Below are 22,836 nucleotides of genomic sequence, written 5' to 3' on the forward strand. Positions count from 1 at the left end.
CCCCCCCCCCCCTTCTCTCTCTGCTCTTCTCTTTGTCTCTGAACCTTTATAGATTTTTCATTGTTTTTACTTGAAACAAAACAGGAAAGAACAAGCAAGAAGCGGCAGCAGGTACAGATCCATGGCGGCCACCTCCCTGCTCTATCACACTGCCCTGACTACAACCCCCATCACACCCGGCCACCTCCCTGCTCTATCACACTGCCCGGACTACAACCCCCATCACACCCGGCCACCTCCCTGCTCTATCACACTGCCCGGACTACAACCCCCATCACACCCGGCCACCTCCCTGCTCTATCACACTGCCCGGACTACAACCCCCATCACACCCGGCCACCTCCCTGCTCTATCACACTGCTCGGACTACAACCCCCATCACACCCGGCCACCTCCCTGCTCTATCACACTGCCCGGACTACAACCCCCATCACACCCGGCCACCTCCCTGCTCTATCACACTGCCCCTAGGGGAAGAGGGGGGCAAGGGTGTCCCATGAGGAGGGGCCACCTGACCTTATCCTGCACCCTAATCCATCTCCCCTCTGCGCTCCTCCTCTCCCCCCGGTGCTCCCCGCACTCCGCCATAGCTCAGAGTCTGGAGGAGAATCCCCTCATTGTTCCAGACTCAGGAGACTAAACCAGTTAAGTAACTTTTTTTCTGCAGAAGATTTAGAGTAATATTTCTTGTTGGGACGGTTTCTATTTCTGTATATTGAAATCGGGGTCTTAAAGGCGCAGTACACCTGGCAGGGGCAGGGGAGGGTCCTGCTGCAGCCAGATGCCTTATAGGACGGTAACAGGAGGGGCCACAGGAGGGGTATCCATCCCGGAAAAATAGACTGTACTAGAAATACTGGCGAGGGGGAAAAGAAAAAAAAAAAATCTATAAACAAATCATATAGTAAGAGTTATACAAAATAACTACAAACAAGTTATATAATAAAAGATGGCAGTGACCGCTGTATCTGGGCACCACCATATCTGGCCCCGTCCCCACCAGTGACCGCTGTATCTGGGCCCCGCCGTATCTGGCCCCCTGTATCTGGGCCCCACCGTATCTGGCCCCCTGTATCTGGGCCCCACCGTATCTGGCCCCCTGTCCCCCCTGTATCTGGGCCCCACCGTATCTGGCCCCCTGTATCTGGGCACCACCATATCTGGCCCCGTCCCCACCAGTGACCGCTGTATCTGGGCCCCGCCGTATCTGGCCCCCTGTATCTGGGCCCCACCGTATCTGGCCCCCTGTATCTGGGCCCCACCGTATCTGGCCCCCTGTCCCCCCTGTATCTGGGCCCCACCGTATCTGGCCCCCGCCGTATCTGGCCCCCTGTACCCACCAGTGACCGCCGTATCTGGCCCCCTGTCCCCCCTGTATCTGGGCCCCGCCGTTTCTGGCCCCCTGTCCCCACCAGTGACCGCCGTATCTGGCCCCCTGTCCCCCCCTGTATCTGGGCCCCACCGTATCTGTCCCCCTGTATCTGGGCCCCGCCGTATCTGGCCCCCTGTCCCCACCAGTGACCGCCGTATCTGGCCCCCTGTCCCCCCCTGTATCTGGCCCCCTGTATCTGGGCCCCACCGTATCTGGCCCCCTGTATCTGGGCCCCGCCGTATCTGGCCCCCTGTCCCCACCAGTGACCGCCGTATCTGGCCCCCTGTCCCCCCCTGTATCTGGCCCCCTGTATCTGGGCCCCACCGTATCTGGCCCCCGCAGTATCTGTCCCCCTGTCCCCCCTGTATCTGGCCCCCTGTATCTGGGCCCCGCCGTATCTGGCCCCCTGTCCCCCCTGTATCTGGCCCCCTGTCCCCATCGTATTTCCGGATGTTCCCCCCTCCCCCATCGCCATGAAAGACGCCTCAGACTGTGAGAAAACAAAACCTTTATTGGATCAGCAGCCAAAAACATTAGAGAAAACGGTTTATAAAACAAGTAAAGATGAGACGAGATCTGCAGCAGAGAGGTTACGGCCTAAAGTTACACAACTCCTCCGGGGGCGATGGCGGCCGCCGCTCAGCAGTGACTGGCGCTCCCTGAAACATACATGTAACAACAATCACATACCAGGTCACATGACACCAAGCCCCACCCACTACAGGCCGGCTGCAATGCATTATGGGAATTATTCTGTATCTCCTAGTGTGAGAGCCAACGATCAGCAAACAGCACTCACCTGCTGATCCCTACAGGTATATACTATATTATATATGATGGAGTTACCCCCCTGTATCCTGATCCCTACAGGTATATACTATATTATATATGATGGAGTTACCCCCCTGTATCCTGATCCCTACAGGTATATACTATATTATATATGATGGGGTTACCCCTGTATCCTGATCCCTACAGGTATATACTATATCATATATGATGGGGTTACCCCTGTATCCTGATCCCTACAGGTATATACTATATCATATATGATGGGGTTACCCCTGTATCCTGATCCCTACAGGTATATACTATATCATATATGATGGGAATCCCCCTGTATCCTGATCCCTACAGGTATATACTATATTATATATGCTGGGGATCCCCCTGTATCCTGATCCCTACAGGTATATACTATATTATATATGATGGAGTTACCCCCTGTATCCTGATCCCTACAGGTATATACTATATTGTATATGATGGGGTTACCCCTGTATCCTGATCCCTACAGGTATATACTATATTATATATGCTGGGGATCCCCCTGTATCCTGATCCCTACAGGTATATACTATATTGTATATGATGGGGTTACCCCTGTATCCTGATCCCTACAGGTATATACTATATTATATATGATGGGGTTACCCCTGTATCCTGATCCCTACAGGTATATACTATATTATATATGATGGGAATCCCCCTGTATCCTGATCCCTACAGGTATATACTATATTATATATGATGGGGTTACCCCCTGTATCCTGATCCCTACAGGTATATACTATATTATATATGATGGGAATCCCCCTGTATCCTGATCCCTACAGGTATATACTATATTATATATGATGGGAATCCCCCTGTATCCTGATCCCTACAGGTATATACTATATTATATATGATGGGAATCCCCCTGTATCCTGATCCCTACAGGTATATACTATATTATATATGATGGGGTTACCCCCTGTATCCTGATCCCTACAGGTATATACTATATTATATATGATGGGAATCCCCCTGTATCCTGATCCCTACAGGTATATACTATATTATATATGATGGGAATCCCCCTGTATCCTGATCCCTACAGGTATATACTATATTATATATGATGGGGTTACTCCCTGTATCCTGATCCCTACAGGTATATACTATATCATATATGATGGGGTTACCCCCTGTATCCTGATCCCTACAGGTATATACTATATCATAAATGATGGAGTTACCCCCCCTGTATCCTGATCCCTACAGGTATATACTATATTATATATGATGGGGTTACCCCCTGTATCCTGATCCCTACAGGTATATACTATATTATATATGATGGGGTTACCCCCCTGTATCCTGATCCCTACAGGTATATACTATATCATATATGATGGGGTTACCCCCCTGTATCCTGATCCCTACAGGTATATACTATATTATATATGATGGGAATCCCCCTGTATCCTGATCCCTACAGGTATATACTATATTATATATGATGGGGTTACCCCCTGTATCCTGATCCCTACAGGTATATACTATATCATATATGATGGGGTTACCCCCTGTATCCTGATCCCTACAGGTATATACTATATTATATATGATGGGAACCCCCCTGTATCCTGATCCCTACAGGTATATACTATATTATATATGATGGGAATCCCCCTGTATCCTGATCCCTACAGGTATATACTATATTATATATGATGGGAATCCCCCTGTATCCTGATCCCTACAGGTATATACTATATTATATATGATGGGAATCCCTATCCTTACTTCTCCACCTCTTTTTCCTCAGGGTTATAAGTTGCTGACACTGATCTCCATAGGGGGACCCTTTTGAAATTTGACATGGATGAGTACCTGGGGTAATAAGCTGGGGGTCCTGGGAGCGGCTCCGGTGCCTGCAAGAAAAGAACAGTATAACCAAAGGGTCAGGTGCCCAAAGCATGAGGAGCGAGGGGGCAAACACATAGGATCATGGTGGCCGTAAGCAGGGGTGCCGCAATCATGAGGTGACCTGAATCGTCTGCCTCAGGCGGCGCCACTAGCTGTCACCATGGGGGCGGCATTCAGTGGCAGATTATAATATGAGCGGTTCGGCGGCCGCCCACATTATAATCCGCCACTGACTGTACCATGTACTGGAGCCCCCCCGCCCCCGGGCAGTATCTGTAATGAGATGCTGGGAGCGGGGGAGACTGTATTCATAAGCGCTGTACTAAATCAGCCGCACCGTGCTGTTACTACAGCGCGGCGCTTATGAATACAGTCCCCCCCGCTCACAGCATCTCATTACAGATACTGCCCGGGGGCGGGGGGGCTCCAGTACATGCATTCCACGTCCGTGATCCGTCAGGATGACGGAACGTGGGAATGCAGCCTTAGTCCCCCGGCTGATGTGCGGCTGCCGGAGGTGTCCCGTCCTGTCCCCGGCAGCGCGCGCATCAGAGAGCTCCCCGTGCGCCGGAAGTCACAGCCGCAGGCGCATGGGGAGATCTGTGATGCGCGCGCTGCCGGGGACAGGACGGGACACCCCGGGCAGCCGCACATCAGCCGGGACCAGACCAGAGAGGCTCGACGGGGGAACGGAGGGCAGGTTAGTTGTGTGCTGTTTTTTGTTTTATCTGCTGTGCAGGGGGGGGGGGGGGGGGGGGGGGGGGGGGGGGGAGAGGGGGGACCATCTATAAGGGAGGGGGGAAAGAGGGGGACCATCTATAAGGGAGGGGGACGATCTATAAGGGGGGGGGACCATCTATAAGGGAGGGGGAGAGGGAAGAGGGGGACCATCTATAGGGGGGGGGGGGGGGGAAGGGGACCATCTATAAGGGAGGGGGGAAAGAGGGGGACCATCTATAAGGGAGGGGGGAAAGAGGGGGACCATCTATAAGGGAGGGGGAGAGGGAAGAGGGGGACCATCTATAAGGGAGGGGGACCATGTATAAGGGGGGGAGGGGGACCATCTCCTAAAAGATCAGCCCCCTCCTCTCCTGACATCCTCTGTGCTGCTGGGACCTCTCCTATAGGATTAGCACCGTCATCTCCTGACATCCTCTGTGCTGCTGGGACCTCTCCTATAGGATTAGCCCCCTCCTCTCCTGACCTCCTCTGTGCTGCTGTGACCTCCCCTATAAGATCAGCCCCCTCCTCTCCTGACATCCTCTGTGCTGCTGGGACCTCTCCTATAAAGTCAGCCCCCTTCTCTCCTGACATCCTCTGTGCTGCTGGGACCTCTCCTATAAAGTCAGCCCCCTTCTCTCCTGACATCCTCTGTGCAGAAAGGGACCAAACATTAAGTTTATTGGGGACAGCAGTGGGGGGGGCAGTAGTGGATTATAATGTGGGCGGATTGACGGGGGGGGGGGGGGGGCGTCATTCTATAGTTCGCCTCGGGCAGCAGAGAGGCTAGAATCACCCCTGGCCGTAAGGGGCAGATTGTGGGTAGATGTATACGGCTGCTCCTGTGACCTGAGCGTCCATCCCCCTATATCTATGTAATGTATACGGCTGCTCCTGTGACCTGAGTGTCCATCCCCCTATATCTATGTAATGTATACGGCTGCTCCTGTGACCTGAGCGTCCATCCCCCTATATCTATGTAATGTATACGGCTGCTCCTGTGACCTAAGCGTCCATCCCCCTATATCTATGTAATGTATACGGCTGCTCCTGTGACCTGAGCGTCCATCCCCATATATCTATGTAATGTATACGGCTGCTCCTGTGACCCGAGTGTCCATCCATCCCCCTATATCTATGTAATGTATACGGCTGCTCCTGTGACCTGAGTGTCCATCCCCCTATATCTATGTAATGTATACGGCTGCTCCTGTGACCCGAGCGTCCATCCCCCTATATCTATGTAATGTATACGGCTGCTCCTGTGACCCGAGTGTCCATCCATCCCCCTATATCTATGTAATGTATACGGCTGCTCCTGTGACCCGAGTGTCCATCCATCCCCCTATATCTATGTAATGTATACGGCTGCTCCTGTGACCCGAGCGTCCATCCCCATATATCTATGTAATGTATACGGCTGCTCCTGTGACCCGAGCGTCCATCCCCCTATATCTATGTAATGTATACGGCTGCTCCTGTGACCTGAGCGTCCATCCCCCTATATCTATGTAATGTATACGGCTGCTCCTGTGACCTGAGCGTCCATCCCCCTATATCTATGTAATGTATACGGCTTCTCCTGTGACCTGAGCGTCCATCCCCCTATATCTATGTAATGTATACGGCTGCTCCTGTGACCTGAGCGTCCATCCCCCTATATCTATGTAATGTATACGGCTGCTCCTGTGACCTGAGCGTCCATCCCCCTATATCTATGTAATGTATACGGCTGCTCCTGTGACCTGAGCGTCCATCCCCCTATATCTATGTAATGTATACGGCTGCTCCTGTGACCTGAGCGTCCATCCCCCTATATCTATGTAATGTATACGGCTGCTCCTGTGACCCGAGCGTCCATCCATCCATCCATCCCCCTATATCTATGTAATGTATACGGCCACCTATGCTGGGTTCTAAGGAGCCATTTGCTCTAGTGCAGGGTTCATTGATGACAACTAAAGTTAATAGCCCTGTAACATCCTATGGAGGAGAGGGCACCACACTAATATCCCAGCATGCAATCTGTCCTGATCCTGATTGCTGCTTGTGGATCACATTTGCATCAGACCCAATTTAGAGACCACAGGCCTGGGGGGGTAAGGTGTGGATGTCCCAGCATGCCACAGGGCCAGGGTAAGGTGTGGATGATCCAGCATGCCACAGGGCCAGGGTAAGGTGTGGATGATCCAGCATGCCACAGGGCCAGGGTAAGGTGTGGATGATCCAGCATGCCACCCGCCACCCCTGCACCAGAAACATCAAGACTTACTCCTTCTTCTGGTTGAATTTACATCGGCATTTTCCACCTGAAAGAAGAAAAGAATTGAAGGATGAGTCCAAGGAGATGAAAGTGAAGCCTGACGGGAAAGAGGAGAAGAGCAGCCTGTGAGGGAAGTGACTATGTTTATTCTCATAACAAGCCACAGCGGGGTCACCGGCCTCCATGGATGACCATCTGCTCTCCAGCTTAGTCATCATTGTTTGATCTGCCCCCTATGGTAACTCAGCTCCATCCTATAAACCTCCCCATACTGCAGCACAATGTTACTGGCACAGAGTAATAACAGAACATGGTGGAGGTCCACACAGAGTAATAACAGAGGACAACATGGTGGAGGTCCACACAGAGTAATAACAGAGGACAACATGGTGGAGGTCCACACAGAGTAATAACAGAGGACAACATGGTGGAGGTCCATAGAGAGTAACAACAGAACATGGTGGAGGTCCACACAGAGTAATAACAGAGGACAACATGGTGGAGGTCCATAGAGAGTAATAACAGAACATGGTGGAGGTCCACACAGAGTAATAACAGAGGACAACATGGTGGAGGTCCATACAGAGAAATAACAGAACATGGTGGAGGTCCATAGAGAGTAATAACAGAACATGGTGGAGGTTGATACAGAGTGATAACACAGGAGAACATGGTGGAGGTCCACACAGAGTAATAACAGAGGAGAACATAGTGGAGGTCCACACAGAGTAATAACAGAGGAGAACATGGTGGAGGTCCACACAGAGTAATAACAGAGGACAACATGGTGAAGGTCCATAGAGAGTAATAACAGAACATGGTGGAGGTCCACACAGAGTAATAACAGAGGACAACATGGTGGAGGTCCATACAGAGAAATAACAGAACATGGTGGAGGTCCATAGAGAGTAATAACAGGAGAACATGGTGGAAGTCCATACAGAGTAATAACAGAGGACAACATGGTGGAGGTCCACACAGAATAATAACAGAGGAGAACATAGTGGAGGTCCATAGAGAGTAATAACAGAGGACAACATGGTGGAAGTCCATACAGAATAATAACAGAGGAGAACATAGTGGAGGTCCATAGAGAGTAATAACAGAGGACAACATGGTGGAAGTCCATACAGAATAATAACAGAGGAGAACATAGTGGAGGTCCATAGAGAGTAATAACAGAGGACAACATGGTGGAGGTCCACACAGAATAATAACAGAGGAGAACATAGTGGAGGTCCATACAGTAATAACAGAGGAGAACATAGTGGAGGTCCATAGAGAGTAATAACAGGAGAACATGGTGGAGGTCCACACAGTATTAACAGAGGAGAACATAGTGGAGGTCCATAGAGAGTAATAACAGAACATGGTGGAGGTCCACACAGTAATAACAGAGGAGAACATAGTGGAGGTCCATAGAGAGTAATAACAGGAGAACATGGTGGAGGTCCACACAGTAATAACAGAGGAGAACATAGTGGAGGTGAGCCCAAACATTATTTTTTAGGTCCTAGAGTTGAGCCCAGCAAACAATTTTTAGGCCCTAGAGGTGAGCCCCGGAAAAAATTCTATCGATGACCCTTGAGATGAGCCCTCTAAAAAACGTGTGTCTATTGTAGTCCCGCCTTTAAAGAATTTTTTAAAAATGGCCCATTTTGTTGAGTAAGAGGAGGAAAGGAGCTTCAGCAGACATGGCACTTCATGTTTTGCTGCTTTCCACCAGTGGAGAAGCAAACTCCTAGTCAATCCAATGGCTGTCCATTTTGATAAGCGTCAGCCTGTCAGCACTGTCCGTTGACAGGCGGCTGCGCTTATGCTTGATAATTCCACCAGCTGCACTGAATACCCTCTCTAATAGAGCGATGGCGTCAGGACAGGCCAGCACCTCCGAGGCATGGAGGGACAGTTCCATCCACGTGTCCAGCTTGGAGACCCAATAAGTGTAGGGCACATAGGGATCGGGGAGGACAAAGTTATGGTCGGCCAGGTACCCCTCCAACACCCGCCGATACTTGTCCCTCCTGCTCACTACCGACCCTGCAGTGGTGGAAGTTTCTCGAGGGGCTGCCATGAAAATGTCCCACACCTTGGAGAGTGTTCCCCTGATGGCTGTGGACCTGCTGGATGTTCTCAGACTCTGGGAAGAACTCGCCACTGGCGATGTTAGGTGGGAAGATTTCAATCATGTTCTGCAGCAGTTCCCTTTGGTATTCCGCCAACCTATTGCTTCTCTCCTCAACTGGAATGGTGGAGAGGTTATCCGTATACTGGGGGTCAAGGATTGCAAAGATCCAGTATCTTTGGCTCTCCATTATGTGGACAATGCGTTTGTACTGGGAAAAGCAGCCCGACATGAAGTCTGCCATGTGTGCCAGACTCTGAACAGACATGACTTCGCTGCCCCCACCAGAAGAATGATTCCATCTCCTCCTCTTCGCCCTATCCTTGCTGAACCAATGGAACAGACCCAACAAGAGTGCTACCCTCTCCTGTATAGCAGACAGCCTTTCCTCCTCTTCAACAGCATACTCCTTGTCCTCCTCTTCCTCCTGCGATTGCTACTGAAAAGCCGAGTGTTATCTGAATGTCGAGCTCCATTACGCCTCCTCCCATCCCGGTGTTCTCTGTACGCACCCTTATAGTGATGAGGGATTCTCTTAGCGCGCAGGTGGGGGTGTGGGATCGTTAGGCTGACTATGGCGTCATCACAGCTGACCCTCTTGGTGGACTCCTCAAATATGCGTAACACCTCACATATGTCAGCCATCCATCGCCACTCATGGTTAGCGAACTGCAGAAGCTGAGTGGGGAGGCACACAGGGTTTTGGAGCTGGTACTCCATCAAGGCTCTCTGCTGTTCACAACCCAGGACAACATACAGAACATTGAATTCCAGCGCATGCTGATCTCACACAGCAGCCGGTGAGAAGGTAAATGTAAGCGCTGCTGCAGTTTTTGGAGGCTAGCAGCGGCTAGTTGACTTACGAAAGTGGGTGCATAAGCGTTGCACTTTCACCAGTAGCTCAGGGAGATTGGGTACGTTTTAAGAAAAACTTTGTACCACCAAATTAAAAACGTGTGCCAGGCATGGTACATGTGGAAGTTCGCCAAGCTCCAGAGTTGCTACCAGGTTATGGCCATTATGAAAACACGACCATAGTTGGTTTTAGCTGCAGCGGAGAGAGACAAAGAGAGGCAATATGGCGTGCAGCACCTCTGAGGCGCTGTGCTTCTTCTCAGCCAAGCTGATGAGCCTTAGCATGGCCTGTTGACATCTCCCCACGCCAGTGCTGCAGAGCTTCCAGCTAGCGGCTGAGGGCGATGTTACAGCGCATGAGGAGGAGGGGTTGTCCGAGCTGTCAAACAAAGTAGCGGCAACCCTGACAGACCCAGGGACCAGAATCCTGGGCGGCGGGAACAAGTAGGCCATCCCAGGGTGCGACCCAGTCATTGCCTCTACAACATTGCCCCAGTGTGCAGTCAGGGAGATGTAGCGTCGCTTGCCCACGTGTCGGTGGTTAAGTGGACCTTTGCGCCCACCTGATGTTACAGGACATGTGCTGTTGCAAAGTGGCACACCGGGAAAAGTAGTGATGGCTAGAGACGGAATGCGTGGTGCGGTTGCTGGCATCAGGTCGCGGAAGGCTTGCGTTACAACAAGCCTGAATGGCAACATCTCCAGGGCCCGCAGTTTGGAGATGGGGCAGTTTAAGGCTTGCGCATGTGGGTGAGTTGAGGCGTACTTCCGGCGGCAATCGAATGGCTGGGAAATGGACAACTGATGGGATGAGGCGGATGATGGTGCAGGCAAAGAAGCGGACACAGGCGAAGGGGAAGGAGCAGAGAAAGGCAAAGCGGCCGCTGCAGAGACAGGTGTGCAGGCATCCTGGCTGGTGAACTGGACTGCAGTGGTAGCACACAAAATGGAAGAGACAGTGGCAGCACCGACTGGCGCAGGTTGGTGGCTGTTGGCTCTCTCCCACTCAGTCCAATGCTTGCCTTCCAAGTGCTGCCGCATGTCACTGGTGGTCAAGTTGCTCTTTTCAGAACCCCTACTCAGCGCAGACAGCGCTCAATTTATCATCCGCGCACACATTAAAATACCTTCACACCAAGGAGGAACAAGCCCTCAATGGGGGAACTTGGCAAGAGGGTCTGCTACAGGGAAGAGCTGCAGCCCTGCTGGCTCTGGCCTGCCTTGGCTGTATGGACTGTCCTCTGCCTCTGGCCACCCCACTGCCTCTTCCTGCCTTTTGTAGAGCTGCGCATGCCTCCACCTCTTCACTGCTTTCCCCACTAGACATGACACCTGGCCAGGTTGGGTCACTCACTTTGTTATCTGCCAGCTCCTCCACTCTGCTCCTCCTTTTGCACACTGAATATACCAAGAGCCTCACTTGCTGGCAGCTGTGTCTTGTCATCATCACTCACATCGCCCCAACATGGCGGATGCTCCAGTACTCTTAGTAATCAGTACTCTTAGTAATCGACAAGAGTGGACTGTGAGGACGACTGGGTGGTGGACAGATGACTGAAAGAGTTGTCGGCTTTCCATTGGACAGCCTGCTCCTTCTGCTCCGGCTTCAAAAGCGGTGTACCCGTCCCCCGCTTAACTGGCCAATGAAGCCAGGGAGGCTGGATGAGCACAATCCTGGCTGCCCCTCAGCACAAGCCATTCTTGCCCCATGTGCTTGCCCGACGCTTGTGGCTGCACCACTATTCCCCCGGCCCTCATCCCTTTGCGCTAGCCTTCCGCATTAGTTCATATTTTTAAGAAGAGGGATATCTGTCCTGCACAGAACTGTTAGGTAACCTTCAGCAGTGACACCTAGTGGGGAAAACACAATAGTACAGTGGCACCAACTCCCACTCGTGTGAACCTACTTACTCAGGTGCCAAGGAACAGTACCCTGTGCTGGGACACCACATATACGACAGCTCTCCTACCACAATGTAGGACACCCTCAGGCAACTCGTGGTAGTTGGTTTTGTGAAAAAGAGAAAAATAGCAGCTAGGCCCTGCCTCTCCGCGCATGTGGTGGCTTAATCGCTGGTGCGGCATATTCGCAATGCTGAGAATGTGCCGTAGATAATCGCACTCCTGCTGGTGCTCAGCCAGGCAGAAGATTCATAAGGGTAGCAACGAATAACAGAGGCGGCGAATCATCATTCAAGTGCTGCGTTTATTCGGATAACACCAACATAGGTTCACAGGCAGATATGCAGAGTGCGCCCCATCAAGGCTACGGCCATTTCGCGTTTAAACACCACGTAGTACCACAAAGCCAGTGGAAGCGTGTAAACGTGAAACGGCCGTAGCCTCAAACGGGACGCACTCTGCATATCTGCCTGTGAACTTATGTTGGCGTTATCCGAATAATCGCAGCACTTGAATGATGAGTGGCCGCCACTTCGTTATTCGTTGCTACCCTTTTGTGATTTTAAGTTATAATAAACACTGTAGCCAATCACCACGCACCAAAAGTCAACTTCGAGTCATGAACTTATGGGTTCAAGCAGTTTGGTGCACTGGGGGCGGGACTATCAATCCACCCCACCCTCCTAATACCAGGCTGCAGAGTAAGATGAATATTCATTAGAAGGAGCGGATTGGTGCAGAGGCTGGAACCCCCGCCCCTCATTTACATATCTAATGAAACTACAAAGTAGACATAAATGGCACCAAGGATCAAGGTGAGAAATTTGCCTTCATTCTCATCCATGCGCTCCAGCCACGTGTCAGTGGAGTTACCTAAAGGCTCCAGAACGAGAACCCCCTCCACTTTCCCACAGCGCTGCACCTCTCTGCTGCTTGGGTCTGGTATTGCAGCTCATTTCCACAGCAGTGAATTGGGTTGAGCTGCGGTACCAAAAGGATCCTACAGAGAAGTGGGGCGCCGTTCCATTTCAGAACTCACTTATAAGTATGATGATTCCCATGGCACACAGCACTCCAGCCACGATCAGCCCCGCAATCTTCAGAGACTCGTAATCTGAACAAACACAACAATCATAGGATGAAGTATGATGAGCGCAGCTCCGCCCCCCCCCCCCCCCCCCCCCGGAGAAGAGGACCAAAGACTTACCGTACACAAAGGGGTTTCTCTCTAAAATCAAGAGAAAGAGTCACATTAATGATCTACAAATCAATCCGAATAATAATAAGTAATAATAAATAATAAATATTATTAGAGTGGGAGGGGACACAAGAGCGTACAAGACAAGGAGGACTGGGGGCGGAGGGAAGTCATGGAGGCCAAAGGGAGAGGTTCTGACTATGGAAGATGTTAGTGTACGGTCATTAGCAGAGCGTAGAGCAAGGGGAGGATGGTAGGTGGAGATGGGGGAGGAGATGCATGGGGGGGCAGAGTTGTGGAGATGAGGAGATGTATGGGGGGCAGAGTTGTGGAGATGAGGGAGGAGATGTATGGGGGGCAGAGTTGTGGAGATGAGGGAGGAGATGTATGGAGGGCAGAGTTGTGGAGATGAGGGAGGAGATGTATGGAGGGGCAGAGTTGTGGAGATGAGGGAGGAGATGTATGGGGGAGGGCAGAGTTGTGGAGATGAGGGAGGAGATGTATGGAGGGCAGGGTTGTGGAGATGAGGGAGGAGATGTATGGGGGAGGGCAGAGTTCTGGAGATGAGGGAGGAGATGTATGGGGAGGGCAGAGTTGTGGAGAGGAGGGAGGAGATGTATGGAGGGTAGAGCTGTGGAGATGAGGAGATGTATGGAGGGCAGAGTTGTGGAGATGAGGAGATGTATGGGGGGCAGAGTTGTGGAGATGAGGAGATGTATGGAGGGCAGAGTTGTGGAGATGAGGGAGGAGATGTATGGAGGGCAGAGTTGTGGAGATGAGGAGATGTATGGAGGGCAGAGTTGTGGAGATGAGGGAGGAGATGTATGGGGGAGGGCAGAGTTGTGGAGATGAGATGTATGGAGGGCAGAGTTGTGGAGATGAGGGAGGAGATGTATGGGGGGCAGAGTTGTGGAGATGGGGGAGGAGATGTATGGAGGGCAGAGTTGTGGAGATGAGGAGATGTATGGGGGGCAGAGTTGTGGAGATGAGGAGATGTATGGGGGGCAGAGTTGTGGAGATGAGGGAGGAGATGTATGGAGGGCAGAGTTGTGGAGATGAGGAGATGTATGGAGGGCAGAGTTGTGGAGATGAGGGAGGAGATGTATGGGGGAGGGCAGAGTTGTGGAGATGAGGGAGGAGATGTATGGAGGGCAGAGTTGTGGAGATGAGGGAGGAGATGTATGGGGGGGCAGAGTTGTGGAGATGAGGGAGGAGATGTATGGAGGGGCAGAGTTGTGGAGATGAGGGAGGAGATGTATGGAGGGCAGAGTTGTGGAGATGAGGAGATGTATGGAGGGCAGAGTTGTGGAGATGAGGGAGGAGATGTATGGAGGGCAGAGTTGTGGAGATGAGGGAGGAGATGTATGGAGGGCAGAGTTGTGGAGATGAGGGAGGAGATGTATGGGGGAGGGCAGAGTTGTGGAGATGAGGGAGGAGATGTATGGGGGAGGGCAGAGTTCTGGAGATGAGGGAGGAGATGTATGGGGAGGGCAGAGTTGTGGAGAGGAGGGAGGAGATGTATGGAGGGTAGAGCTGTGGAGATGAGGAGATGTATGGAGGGCAGAGTTGTGGAGATGAGGAGATGTATGGGGGGCAGAGTTGTGGAGATGAGGAGATGTATGGAGGGCAGAGTTGTGGAGATGAGGGAGGAGATGTATGGGGGAGGGCAGAGTTGTGGAGATGAGATGTATGGAGGGCAGAGTTGTGGAGATGAGGGAGGAGATGTATGGGGGGCAGAGTTGTGGAGATGGGGGAGGAGATGTATGGAGGGCAGAGTTGTGGAGATGAGGAGATGTATGGGGGGCAGAGTTGTGGAGATGAGGAGATGTATGGAGGGCAGAGTTGTGGAGATGAGGGAGGAGATGTATGGAGGGCAGAGTTGTGGAGATGAGGAGATGTATGGAGGGCAGAGTTGTGGAGATGAGGGAGGAGATGTATGGGGGAGGGCAGAGTTGTGGAGATGAGGGAGGAGATGTATGGAGGGCAGAGTTGTGGAGATGAGGGAGGAGATGTATGGGGGGGCAGAGTTGTGGAGATGAGGGAGGAGCAGAGTTGTGGAGATGAGGGAGGAGCAGAGTTGTGGAGATGAGGGAGGAGATGTATGGAGGGCAGAGTTGTGGAGATGAGGAGATGTATGGAGGGCAGAGTTGTGGAGATGAGGGAGGAGATGTATGGAGGGCAGAGTTGTGGAGATGAGGGAGGAGATGTATGGGGGAGGGCAGAGTTGTGGAGATGAGGGAGGAGATGTATGGGGGAGGGCAGAGTTGTGGAGATGAGGGAGGAGATGTATGGGGGAGGGCAGAGTTGTGGAGATGAGGGAGGAGATGTATGGGGGAGGGCAGAGTTGTGGAGATGAGGGAGGAGATGTATGGGGGAGGGCAGAGTTGTGGAGATGAGGGAGGAGATGTATGGGGGAGGGCAGAGTTGTGGAGATGAGGGAGGAGATGTATGGAGGGCAGAGTTGTGGAGATGAGGGAGGAGATGTATGGAGGGCAGAGTTGTGGAGATGAGGGAGGAGGTGCATGGAGGGGCAGAGTTGTGAAGATGAGGGAGGAGGTGCATGGAGGGGCAGAGTTGTGAAGATGAGGGAGGAGGTGCATGGAGGGGCAGAGTTGTGAAGATGAGGGAGGAGGTGCATGGAGGGGCAGAGTTGTGAAGATGAGGGAGGAGGTGCATGGAGGGGCAGAGTTGTGAAGATGAGGGAGGAGGTGCATGGAGGGGCAGAGTTGTGGAGATGAGGAGATGTATGGAGGGCAGAGTTGTGGAGATGAGGAGATGAGGGAGGAGATGTATGGAGGGCAGAGTTGTGGAGATGAGGGAGGAGATGTATGGGGGAGGGCAGAGTTGTGGAGATGAGGGAGGAGATGTATGGGGGAGGGCAGAGTTGTGGAGATGAGGGAGGAGATGTATGGGGGAGGGCAGAGTTGTGGAGATGAGGGAGGAGATGTATGGGGGAGGGCAGAGTTGTGGAGATGAGGGAGGAGATGTATGGAGGGCAGAGTTGTGGAGATGAGGGAGGAGGTGCATGGAGGGGCAGAGTTGTGAAGAGCTTTATGGGTGAGGAGTTTGAACTGTATTCTGGATTTAACTCTACTACAGTAAGCTTCACCTTACAGTCCCCTCGGCCCCCCCTTATGCCTGTCCACCTCTCCACCATCATTGAGACCCACGGGCCGTAGTTTGGGGACCCCTGTCCTACATTATCCTGGGACGACTTTTGAGGGTATGAGGAAAGATATAAAGCAGCTTGTCCTGTGTGTGCAGCCAGTCTCCAGCCTCCATGTCCTGAACTACTCACAACTAGACTAGATGGAGCAGGTGGTCTTTCCTGCTGACATCTTTTATGTTTATAACTAATATTCATCATACACACAGAAACACTAACAATGCCAGATAGCAGTAATATAGAGGGGGTCACACACAGTGATAGAGAGGTCAGCCATAGGCCCAGATTTATCAGCTCTTTCAGTGTCCGCACCCCTGAATCATCATGGACCCACAGGAACTACCCGCTCAGCCAGTCAGTGACTACAGCTGTGCCTCGCCTCACACCACAGGATTGGGAGTGCATTGCACATTGAACTGTGGGGGCACAGCGGACAGGTAAATAGGACTTCTTTATTATGAACCAACCACCCCTGTCCCCCCTGGATTTTTCACTGCCTAGAATACCTAATTTCTTCCTCTTTATCTCTCTCTCTCACACACACACACACAGCCTACTGCAGCCATAGCGCACGCGCACACACACACACACACAGCCTACTGCAGCCATAGCACACACACAGCCTACTGCAGCCATAGCACACACACAGCCTACTGCAGCCATAGCACACACACAGCCTACTGCAGCCATAGCACACACACAGCCTACTGCAGCCATAGCACACACAGCCTGCTGCAGCCATAGCGCACACACACACACAGCCTGCTGCAGCCATAGTACACACACACACACAGCCTTATTACTGATATATCTCCCCGACCACCCTTATCTAATAGGGCCAGTGCTGTATTACTAATATATCTCTCTGATCACCCTTATCTAATAGGGCCAGTGCTTTATGACTGACATATTCCCCAACCCCCCTTATCTAATAGGGCCAGTATCCTATTACTGACATATTCCCCAACCACCCTTATGTAATAGGGTTATACATTATATATACACACACACACTAATATATTATATATATATATATATATATATATATATATATATATATATATATATATATATATATATATATATATATATAAATAATGTATAGTGTGTGTGTATATATATACTAGAAAATGTACCCGGCGCTGGCCAGGTATAAAGTATCAGTGTGTTAATTAGATTTGTTCTAAGGTGCACAGGAGGCCAAGCTAAAGGTATTGTTTCATCTGAGTTAATCAGTGGAATTAGTGTATACCTGTAGTGCATAGTTGGAGGGGTTCTGTATACCCACAATGTATAGTTTTTAGGGGTCTCGCATATCTGTAGTGCATAGTTGGGGGGGCTGTATACCTATAGTGTATAGTTCGGGGGTCCTGTATACCTGTAGTATATAGTTGGTGCTGTATACCTGTAATGTATAGTTGGTGAAGGTCTTGTATACCTGTAGTTTATAGTTTCAGGGTCCTGGATACCTGTAGTGTATAATTGGTGGAGGTCTTGTATACCTGTAGTATATAGTTTGGGGTCCTATATACCTGAAGTATATAGTTGAAGGAGTTCCTGTATACCTGTAGTGTATAGTTTTGGGGTCCTGTTTACCTGTAGTGTATAGTTTGGGTTCCTGTAGTATATAGTTGGTGGAGGTCCTGTATACCTGAAGTATATAGTTGGTGGAGGTCCCGTGCACCTGTAGTGTATAGTTTTGGGGTCCTGTATACGTGTAGTGTCCTGTATACCTGCAGGGTCGTATTTACCATTAGGCACCCATGGTCTGGTGCGTAGGGTAGCACCTTGCAGAGGGGCAGTATCCTCCCGTTTCAGACGCGCCAGAAAATCTGGTGTCTTTTCGAGGGGGGTATGGCGGTATTGGTCAGGTCTGGTATAGAGGTGTTATCAAGTCACAGTATGGCGGTATTGGTCATGTCTGGTATGGCGGTGTTATCCAGTCACAGTATGGCGGTATTGGTCAGGTGTGGTATGACGGTGTTATCCAGTCACAGTATGGCGGTATTGGTCAGGTCTGGTATGGCGGTGTTATCCAGTCACAGTATGGCGGTATTGGTCAGGTCTGGTATGGCGGTGTTATCCAGTCACAGTATGGCGGTATTGGTCAGGTGTGGTATAGCAGTGTTTTCCAGTCATAGTATGGTGGTATTGGTCAGCTGTGTTATGACAGTGTTACCCAGTCACAGTATGGTAGTATTGGTCAGGTCTGGTGTGGCGGTGTTACCCAGTCACAGTTTGGTAATCTGTTGTGCCCTGTATATACATGTACTGTATAGATGGAGTAGGGGGTCCTGTATATACATGTACTGTATAGATGGAGTAGGGGGTCCTGTATATACATGTACTGTATAGATGGAGTAGGGGGTCCTGTATATACATGTACTGTATAGATGGAGTAGGGGGTCCTGTATATACATGTACTGTATAGATGGAGTAGGGGGTCCTGTATATCCAGTCACAGTATGGCGGTATTGGTCAGGTGTGGTATAGCAGTGTTACCCAGTCACAGTATGGTAGTATTGGTCAGGTCTGGTGTGGCGGTGTTACCCAGTCACAGTTTGGTAATCTGTTGTGCCCTGTATATACATGTACTGTATAGATGGAGTAGGGGGTCCTGTATATACATGTACTGTATAGATGGAGTAGGGGGTCCTGTATATACATGTACTGTATAGATGGAGTAGGGGGTCCTGTATATACATGTACTGTATAGATGGAGTAGGGGGTCCTGTATATACATGTACTGTATAGATGGAGTAGGGGGTCCTGTATATACATGTACTGTATAGATGGAGTAGGGGGTCCTGTATATACATGTACTGTATAGATGGAGTAGGGGGCCCTGTATATACCTGTACTGTATAGATGGAGTAGGGGGCCCTGTATATACCTGTACTGTATAGATGGAGTAGGGGGCCCTGTATATACCTGTACTGTATAGATGGAGTAGGGGGCCCTGTATATACCTGTACTGTATAGATGGAGTAGGGGGCCCTGTATATACCTGTACTGTATAGATGGAGTAGGGGGCCCTGTATATACCTGTACTGTATAGATGGAGTAGGGGGCCCTGTATATACCTGTACTGTATAGATGGAGTAGGGGGCCCTGTATATACCTGTACTGTATAGATGGAGTAGGGGGCCCTGTATATACCTGTACTGTATAGATGGAGTAGGGGGCCCTGTATATACATGTACTGTATAGATGGAGTAGGGGGCCCTGTATATACATGTACTGTATAGATGGAGTAGGGGGCCCTGTATATACATGTACTGTATAGATGGAGTAGGGGGCCCTGTATATACATGTACTGTATAGATGGAGTAGGGGGCCCTGTATATACATGTACTGTATAGATGGAGTAGGGGGCCCTGTATATACATGTACTGTATAGATGGAGTAGGGGGCCCTGTATATACATGTACTGTATAGATGGAGTAGGGGGTCCTGTATACCTGTACTGTATAGATGGAGTAGGGGGTCTACCAGTTATTACTGTGGATTTTGTGAGGCAGCTTCCCTAGTGTGTGTGTATGTATATATATTGTACAGTGTGTATGTGTATATATAATGTATAGTGTGTGTATATATATTACACATACACACACTATACATTATATACACACACACGTACGTGTATTATACACCAGGACCCCCGCTATGACCACTTACTGTACTGGGGTCCTATGGGGTGAGGGCCTGGGGGCTGCCCACGGATATCCATAAAACCATAGGATTATCCAATGTAAAGAAATGTCTCCAATGGGTGTAGTAGTCCAGTGGGATGTGCCAGCCACAGGCAGCCCATAGGGGGCACTTTCCACTCACCCAGCAGTTTGCAGATTTAGTCAGGAGGTGTAGCGGGGATATGGCGGCAATCTGTGGAGGTAATGGCCGCCTCGTGCCTCAGTGTAAGAGGCCGGATGAAGCAATGAGGCACAAGGCGGCCATGGGCTCTACAGACCTGGCCTGGTACATGAGCGGCCCATCACAGCACCACCATAGTCATGAATGGATTCTACAATATGGCGGCCCCTGAGGGTGATACAATAACACAGGAACAATCTGTCACCCCTGACACTGACCTGCTGGAGCTCCCGGGGTCGCCAGGAGAAGAGGCAGAGCTGAAAAAGAGATACAAGAGATGAGAGAAGAATCTGGAAAAACAGGATGAGACGCCCTGCGGCCGCGCTGCTCTGCCACAGACATTGCCTCATCCACGTGACGTCTCATAATGACAACACACTGGTCTGTACCGAGTGGATGAGAGGAGCCCCCCCCCCCCCCCTTTAAATGGAGCCCATCAGGTTCAGTTTACTTACATGTCAGCATCAGAAACAAAGTCACACGGACGTCCTGCATCTTCAGATGGGAAGAGTCCGGCCTGCGGGGCAAGAGGCAGAAGTAAGAGGCGGCATGGAGGAGCCAAGCGGGCCGGCCACCGCAAGTGACCCAAACCCCTGGGGATTGTGTGTGAGCCCCCAGTGTATCACTATGAGGAGGGGGCGACCACCGCTAATACCCCAAACCCCTGGGGATCTGTGTGTGAGCCCCAATGTATCACTATGAGGAGGGGGCGACCACTAATACCCCAAACCCCTGGGGATCTGTGTGTGAGCCCCAATGTATCACTATGAGGAGGGGGCGACCACTAATACCCCAAACCCCTGGGGATCTGTGTGTGAGCCCCCAGTGTATCACTATGAGGAGGGGCGACCACCGCTAATACCCCAAACCCCTGGGGATCTGTGTGTGAGCCCCAGTGTATCACTATGAGGAGGGGCGACCACCGCTAATACCCCAAACCCCTGGGGATCTGTGTGTGAGCCCCAGTGTATCACTATGAGGAGGGGGAGACCACCGCTAATACCCCAAACCCCTGGGGATCTGTGTGTGAGCCCCCAGTGTATCACTATGAGGAGGGGGCGACCACCGCTAATACCCCAAACCCCTGGGGATCTGTGTGTGAGCCCCCAGTGTATCACTATGAGGAGGGGCGACCACTAATACCCCAAACCCCTGGGGATCTGTGTGTGAGCCCCCAGCGTATCACTATGAAGAGGGGCGACCACTAATACCCCAAACCCCTGGGGATCTGTGTGTGAGCCCCCAATGTATCACTATGAGGAGGGGGCGACCACTAATACCCCAAACCCCTGGGGATCTGTGTGTGAGCCCCCAGTGTATCACTATGAGGAGGGGGCGACCACCGCTAATACCCCAAACCCCTGGGGATCTGTGTGTGAGCCCCAGTGTATCACTATGAGGAGGGGGCGACCACCGCTAATACCCCAAACCCCTGGGGATCTGTGTGTGAGCCCCCAATGTATCAGTATGAGGAGGGGGCGACCACTAATACCCCAAACCCCTGGGGATCTGTGTGTGAGCCCCCAGTGTGTCACTATGAGGAGGGGGCGACCACTAATACCCCAAACCCCTGGGGATCTGTGTGTGAGCCCCCAGTACCAAAACCCCTGGGGGGGGGGGGGGGGGGGGGGGGGGTATCTATAGGACATAGCAGGTTACATGCTTCATCCTCAGCTCCCCCCTCTATAGGACATATCAGCAGGTTACATGCTTCATCCTCAGCTCCCCGTGCTCTATAGGACATATCAGCAGGTTACATGCTTCATCCTCAGCCCCCCGTGCTCTGTAGGACATATCAGCAGGTTACATGCTTCATCCTCAGCTCCCCCCCCCCCCTCTATAGAACATATCAGCAGGTTACATGCTTCATCCTCAGCTCCCCCCCCCCTCTATAGGACATATCAGCAGGTTACAGGCTTCATCCTCAGCTCCCCCCTCTATAGGACATATCAGCAGGGTACAGGCTTCATCCTCAGCTCCCCCCCCTCTATAGGACATATCAGCAGGTTACATGCTTCATCCTCAGCTCCGCATGCTCTATAGGACATATCAGCAGGTTACATGCTTCATCCTCAGCTCCCCCCCCCCCTCTATAGGACATATCAGCAGGTTACATGCTTCATCCTCAGCTCCCCCCCCCTCTATAGGACATATCAGCAGGTTACATGCTTCATCCTCAGCCCCCCCTCTATAGGACATATCAGCAGGTTACATGCTTCATCCTCAGCTCCCCGTGCTCTATAGGACATATCAGCAGGTTACATGCTTCATCCTCAGCTCCCCCCCTCTATAGGACATATCAGCAGGTTACATGCTTCATCCTCAGCTCCCCCCCCTCTATAGGACATATCAGCAGGTTACATGCTTCATCCTCAGCTCCCCTCCCCCCCTCTATAGGACATATCAGCAGGTTACATGCTTCATCCTCAGCTCCCCTCCCCCCCTCTCTATAGGACATATCAGCAGGTTACATGCTTCATCCTCAGCTCCCCTCCCCCCCTCTATAGGACATATCAGCAGGTTACAGGCTTCATCCTCAGCTCCCCTCCCCCCCTCTATAGGACATTTCCGCAGGTTACATGCTTCATCCTCAGCCCCCCCCCCCCTCTATAGGACATATCAGCAGGTTACATGCTTCATCCTCAGCTCCCCCCTCTATAGGACATAT

General features: G+C 51.2%; 1 protein-coding gene across 1 annotated transcript in view; it reads right to left on the minus strand.

Moving 5' to 3' along the window:
• Positions 1 to 1,863: 1,863 nt before the first annotated feature.
• FXYD3 (FXYD domain containing ion transport regulator 3) overlaps positions 1,864 to 22,836 on the minus strand; it is a 39,503-nt gene continuing 18,530 nt past the window's right edge. Inside the window, exons 3-9 of the mRNA XM_069948284.1 lie at positions 20,624 to 20,685; positions 20,387 to 20,425; positions 13,139 to 13,159; positions 12,971 to 13,045; positions 7,059 to 7,095; positions 4,031 to 4,071; positions 1,864 to 2,031 (exon numbers count right to left, since the gene is read on the minus strand). Coding sequence (XP_069804385.1) covers positions 2,012 to 2,031; positions 4,031 to 4,071; positions 7,059 to 7,095; positions 12,971 to 13,045; positions 13,139 to 13,159; positions 20,387 to 20,425; positions 20,624 to 20,663 — 273 coding nt within the window. The 5' untranslated portion in view covers positions 20,664 to 20,685 and the 3' untranslated portion in view covers positions 1,864 to 2,011. The remainder of the gene's footprint in view (positions 2,032 to 4,030; positions 4,072 to 7,058; positions 7,096 to 12,970; positions 13,046 to 13,138; positions 13,160 to 20,386; positions 20,426 to 20,623; positions 20,686 to 22,836) is intronic.

The sequence above is a fragment of the Dendropsophus ebraccatus genome, chromosome 12, assembly GCF_027789765.1.
Source record: "Dendropsophus ebraccatus isolate aDenEbr1 chromosome 12, aDenEbr1.pat, whole genome shotgun sequence".
In the NCBI taxonomy this organism is placed as follows: domain Eukaryota; kingdom Metazoa; phylum Chordata; class Amphibia; order Anura; family Hylidae; genus Dendropsophus; species Dendropsophus ebraccatus.